General features: G+C 42.4%; 1 protein-coding gene across 1 annotated transcript in view; it reads right to left on the bottom strand.

The window, feature by feature from the left end:
- Positions 1 to 305: 305 nt before the first annotated feature.
- Positions 306 to 6,202, bottom strand: part of accs (1-aminocyclopropane-1-carboxylate synthase homolog (Arabidopsis)(non-functional)) — a gene marked incomplete at its 5' end in the record, with an annotated part of 56,511 nt that continues 50,614 nt past the window's right edge. Inside the window, 2 exons of the mRNA XM_084334493.1 lie at positions 306 to 1,273; positions 4,961 to 5,114. Of these exons, the coding sequence (XP_084190619.1) occupies positions 819 to 1,273; positions 4,961 to 5,114 (609 nt within the window). The 3' untranslated portion in view covers positions 306 to 818. The remainder of the gene's footprint in view (positions 1,274 to 4,960; positions 5,115 to 6,202) is intronic.

Here is a 6,202-nt window from a genome sequence, read left to right as displayed (position 1 = left end):
TGAAACGAGGCTTCCTCGTTGGGAGGGAGAGAGAGAGCGAGGACTGCTGTGTAAACAACGGCTCAGAAAACAATTATTGCAGCTCTAACTGCGGTAGGAAGCGGAAAAAAACTTTACATTTTGGCTTAGAAACATCGAGGTCAATTCTTGGAACAACTTTAGAAATAAGGCATCTATTTGTAGCTAGCTAAACATTCTAGGCTTAGGATCCCCCCCCCCCATCTCCTCCGAGGACAGTCAGATTTAAGTGGCTGTGGTGTTTCCACGGGGGGACTAGGACACCTTGGAAGAGTTATTCTGGATTATTAGGCACCTACAGATCCAGCTCTTAAAGATCTAACCTCTACTGCTCTTCTACCGCTCCTCCACCACTCCACGGGCCAGACTGATTTTGTGACTCCTATTGTCCTGTACCGGGCCAGATTTCTCACCTCCACTGCCCCCCACAGGCTGGGGAGACTTTTTCATCTTACATTTTTATTCGTCCCAAACGCCCCAGCTCCATCCGTTTCCTTCGTTTTTTTCACTGTTTACTTATCATGCATTGCCACACTAATATATGGGCAGTACCCCGGGTCAGACTGCCCCGAACCCACTTATTAAAAATGATCTTGGGGGTCTGAGCGCAGTAGCCCCCGCCGACCCCCTCCCTGTGGGAGCACTTAAGTTAAGTACCCTCCCTTTGTTCACTTTTTGGACCCAGGGCCAACTCAGCCACCAACCCCCGAAATATAACACCAGAGTGCTAGTTCTAAAGCGGTAGAAGAGCAGTAGAAGGGAACTGAATGTGAAGAGCTTCATCTGTTACTCTCCTGATCCTACAGCCTGGCCCGGTCCAGCAGGTCTTTGAACACGTCCAGCACCTCTGGGTTCTCCCCGGCAACCAACACCGGGGTGTTCTTCTCCAGCCAATCGGAGGAGCGGATCTGCTGCTTCAGCGCACCAATCAGAGAGTCCAGAGTCTCCGCGGGGGGCCGCGACGTCTGGCAGTCCAGCAGCACGAACTCCTCCTCCTCCTCCTCCACCACCAGGGGGCCGCCGGCGTCGGGACCGCCCTTCCCCCGCGGCGACCGGCGGTCAGACGACTCGCTCGTCGGGGGCGATGACGTGGAATTGACGATCGCAGCCTCGTCCGTCTCCGCGTGGCGCTTGTCCTCCTCGGACGGGTTTGTCTTCTCTTTGTCTTCGCCGTTTGTTTCTTGGGGAAGGGCTGCGTCGCGGCTGGCGGCTTGGTCTCTGGTCTCCGCCAAGGCCTCCCTGATCCGCTCCATGCCTAGAACATCACACAACATTCATCACACGTTTTACTAGTTACACTGCTGGCCAGTATGACTTACAACCATAGTGTCTTTATACCTGCATCACTGTACATATTAATACTACAACTCTAATACTATATCTGTTAGGGGTGTAAAGGTACTAGGGCTGTCCCCGACTAAGGATTTGGATGGTCGACTAGGATTGGCCAAAATTTGCCGTTAGTCAACAATAAAAAAAAATTAAAAATTATATATACAATATATTTTTTTATTTCAAAAATTAAATTGTATCATTCCATTCGGGCTGTGGGGGGTGCTTAATGTCTGAAGGAGTCGACTGAAGGCTTCTTGTCCTCTGCAAAAGCATGCAATTGGTCCACTGATGGATACATCTTGATATTTGTCTAGTCTAGTGTGTTCATTAGATGGGTGAAATCCTCTTTCAGTGCCTCTGTGCCTGTTTTCGTAGGCAGTTAGCCTCTGGTATGCGTGCCATTAGCGTTAGCCACGCTTCTAGGCCTCTTTTCTTTTGGAAAGAATGATAATTTTTTTTAAAGAAATTTAAATTAAAAGAAAATTAAAAATCGACTAAGAGGTTTGCTAGTCGACTACGGCTCCTTTCGACAGATTAGTAGACTAAACTACTAATAGGGGTCAGCCCTAGTGTCTTTATACCTGCATCACTGTACATATTAATACTACAACTCTAATACTATATCTGTTAGGGGTGTAAAGGTACACGTATCCGTACCGTTGTATAATAGTAAAAGACAGTAAGAAGGTTAGTAGTAGTTTGTTGTTGTGGTGTATAATAGTAAAAGACAGTAAGAAGGTTAGTAGTAGTTTGTTGTTGTTGTTGTTGTTGTTGTTGTTGTTGTTGTTGTTGTTGTGTATAATAGTAAAAGACAGTAAGAAGGTTAGTGGTAGTTTGTTGTTGTGGTGTATAATAGTAAAAGACAGTAAGAAGGTTAGTAGTAGTTTGTTGTTGTGGTGTATAATAGTAAAAGACAGTAAGAAGGTTAGTAGTAGTTTGTTGTTGTGGTGTATAATAGTAAAAGACAGTAAGAAGGTTAGTAGTAGTTTGTTGTTGTGGTGTATAATAGTAAAAGACAGTAAGAAGGTTAGTAGTAGTTTGTTGTTGTGGTGTATAATAGTAAAAGACAGTAAGAAGGTTAGTAGTAGTTTGTTGTTGTGGTGTATAATAGTAAAAGACAGTAAGAAGGTTAGTAGTAGTTTGTTGTTGTTGTGTATAATAGTAAAAGACAGTAAGAAGGTTAGTAGTAGTTTGTTGTTGTGGTGTATAATAGTAAGAAGGTAGTAGTAGTTTGTATTGGCAGCCACCAGCTCGCTGTATTTCTCTAGAGCGCAGCAGCCAGCTCTCTCTTTAAATCACAAGCTTATCCAAAATTCTGATAAAACAAAAAGTACAGTATGCTATTCTCAAGGTCTTGTGTGATATCCTAATATTAGTCTTCATACACGTCAAGGTTCTTCAATAGAAATGATAGAATCGTAAAAAAAAAAAAATCGGGATTTGGTTAAATAATATGCTCTCTTCCTACACGTGTCGAAAAAGTTGAAAGTACAAATTGGATTCTTGTATAGAGAAACAAATCGTGCTTTTCTACTGCCAGTAAGACCACTGTACAATCTACCATTATGTTTGTAATGGCTGGTATATCATTCTGTATAATGCATGCAACCTTAAAACCCCTCAGATAAATCTCTCACTCGTTGTTGTTTTTTCATATGAAGAAGCTGGATGGCCTTGCATTGTGCTTTATTTATCTTTAAGGCTCAGCTCATGAAACGTCTCTCTCTGCTCCTCGAGTGCTTTTAAGTTCAGCACGCATGGTACCAGGTCACCGGGTCACTTGAGAGACGCCACGTGTGAAAACTGAGCTCGGGGCAAAACTGGTTTGAAATATTATGCTCCGTACGAATGTAATGCACTACGGGAAAAAACGTTGAAATTTGCATTCAAACATTTACATTTAGTCATAAAACCCAACTCTCGTCATCTTTCCGTCTGGTTCAAGGATGGCCCAGAAAAGCCACAGACTTATTTCCATTGTAGTCCTTGCTCTAATATATATATATATAAAATGTACAGATCTCATCACTACAGCAGGAAGCCTCTCTCTAATATATATATATATATAAAATGTACAGATCTCATCACTACAGCAGGAAGCCTCTCTCTAATATATATATATATATAAAATGTACAGATCTCATCACTACAGCAGGAAGCCTCTCTCTAATATATATATATATATATATATATATATATATATATATATATATATATATATATATATATATATATACATATATATATATATAAAATGTACAGATCTCATCACTACAGCAGGAAGCCTCTCTCTAATATATATATATATATAAAATGTACAGATCTCATCACTACAGCAGGAAGCCTCTCTCTAATATATATATATATATATATATATATATATATATATATATATATATATATATATATATATAAAATGTACAGATCTCATCACTACAGCAGGAAGCCTCTCTCTAATATATATATATATTAGAGGTGGGCATAGATTAATTTTTTTAATCTAGATTAATCTATCTGCAATCCTGGATTTAATCTAGATTAATCTAGATTAAAATGGCTCAAAAAAAAAAAAAAAAAACCTGCCGAAGGCATTCAAAATATGTGTGTTCTACCCAAATAATGACCAGAAGTAAGTCCTTACTTTTTCTTTCCTCCTTATGTTTCTCAGGCCAGGTGGCCCATTACACCATGAGCCCATCTCCCGTTTCCAAAATGCATTACAGACTGTTTGAAAAAGCTGTTTTGCTATGATAATTGGTAATGAAATATCAAAATAATGTTCAATAAGATGTACTTGTGTTTAATAAGTTGTTTTATTCAGAAGTTAACACAAATAAATAATATTACCAGTACAGTACAGTATCTAGCACTCTCAGGAGCAAAACAGAAAGAATAATTTCAAACTTGAACTATGTGACATGGCTTGAATCAACTGCTCCAGTGGAGTTGCTCAGTGGCCAATGGTGTCAACTGTGGTTGTACTGGGCAGCTCCCAGGTGTGAATGGAACTGTGTGAATGTGAAGCAGGGCGTTCCTGAAAAAGAGCATCTGTGCTCAGCGAACCTACCCTGGGTAAATAAAGGTAAAAAAAAAAAAATGTAAAAAAAAAAAAAAAAATTTAGATTAATGCGTTAATTATATTATCGCGCGATACTAGTATAGCGTTAACGCAGCACGTTAACGCCGTTAACGGCCCAGCTCTAATATATATATATATAAAATGTACAGATCTCAGACACTACAGCAGGAAGCCTCTCTCTAATATATATATATATATAAAATGTACAGATCTCAGACACTACAGCAGGAAGCCTCTCTCCTCTGTCCGTCTCCCGAGTTACTCGGGGACAGTTTCTAGGAGAACGTTCCACCTTGAAACTATAAAAAAAACTATAAATCTAAAAACAGATTTCCCTAAACAGCTCCTCCAGCAGCGGAGTAAGTCATGCAGCGAGCGCTGGATCTGGGGAGGCGTCACTCTCGTCCCCAGCGGGGGGTTGTGTGGGGGGTGGACCGCTGTGTGGTACTGACCGAGCCGCAGCCGGGGTGGGGGTGTGTGTGGTACTGACCGAGCCGCAGCCGGGGTGGGGGTGTGTGTGGTACTGACCCAGCCGCAGCCGGTGCTGTTGGTCCGTGAAGACGATGCGGAACCAGCCCGGCGTGGAGCAGGAGAACGCCTGGCCGCAGCTCAGAACCACCCGGTGTCTCAGGAAGCACCTCCACAGAGACAACTCAGAGGGGGGGGAGGGGGGGGAGAGGTACTGGGGGGGGGGGGGGGGGGGGGGGGGGGGGAGGGGGGGGGAGAGGGGGGAGGGGGGAGAGGGAGAGGGGGGGGAGAGAGAGACAGAGAAAAAGAGAGAGAGGAAGAGAGAGAGAGAGAGAGAGGGCATTTTCTAATTAATGTTTAATGTTAATGTTAATCATTTGCTTTGGCAACATGTAAATGTTGCGTCATGCCAATAAAGCCATTTTAATTCAATTTAATTGAGAGCGAGAGTGAGAATAAGAGAGAGAGAGTGAGTGAGAGAGAGTGAGAGGCAGATAGAGAGATAGAGAGACAGAGAGAGAGAGAGAGAGAGAGAGAGAGAGAGAGAGAGAGAGAGAGAGAGAGAGATAGTGTGAGAGTGAGAGTGAATGAAAGAGTGAGAGAGAGAGGGGGGGAGTTAGAGAGAGAAAGCATGAGAGAGAAAGAGAGAAAGCGTGAGAGAGAGAGAAAGCGTGAGAGAAAGAAAAAGTGAGAGAGAAAGATAGTGAGAGAGAGAGAGAGAGAGAGAGAAAGCGTGAGAGAGAAAGAAAAAGTGAGAGAGAGAGAACGATATAGTGAGAGAGAGAGGGAGCGAGAGAGAGAGAGAGAGAGAGAGAGAGAGAGAGAGAGAGAGAGAGAGAGAGAGAGAGAGAGAGAGATATAGTGAGACCTCACATATACCACCAAGATGCAGACAGGCCTGTCAAGTGTAACAGAGTTAGAAATTATATTTGTTTGCATGTGAATTTTATCTAAATTGAGAAACCTCATACCGTATTTGTTTTGGGAGCCACCTGTGACGTGTTGAGGTCATTGTATATCGCGCTGCATGTCCCTGTGGGGACACCGTACCTACTCAGCAGTCTTATACCCGGTTGCTGAGGTAGGTCTCTCTTTGAAGTGTAGCTCCACTATATCACTATTTTCTCTGGTTAGAATTTGTCTAAACATTAAACTGTAATAACATAGTGCATAACGCTCACTGTATTACATAATGTAATGATAACTGTGTTGGTTTGACCGCTGGTATTGGTTCTATGTGTGTGTTGCGTTTTGCAAACGTTAGAACTGGGTAAATGTGCTATGGCGCGAAAACTTTCTTTG

Source organism: Notolepis coatsorum (genome assembly GCF_963971535.1).
Source record: "Notolepis coatsorum genome assembly, chromosome: 18".
NCBI lineage: Eukaryota > Metazoa > Chordata > Actinopteri > Aulopiformes > Paralepididae > Notolepis > Notolepis coatsorum.
This window is presented reverse-complemented; position numbering and strand designations above follow the sequence as displayed.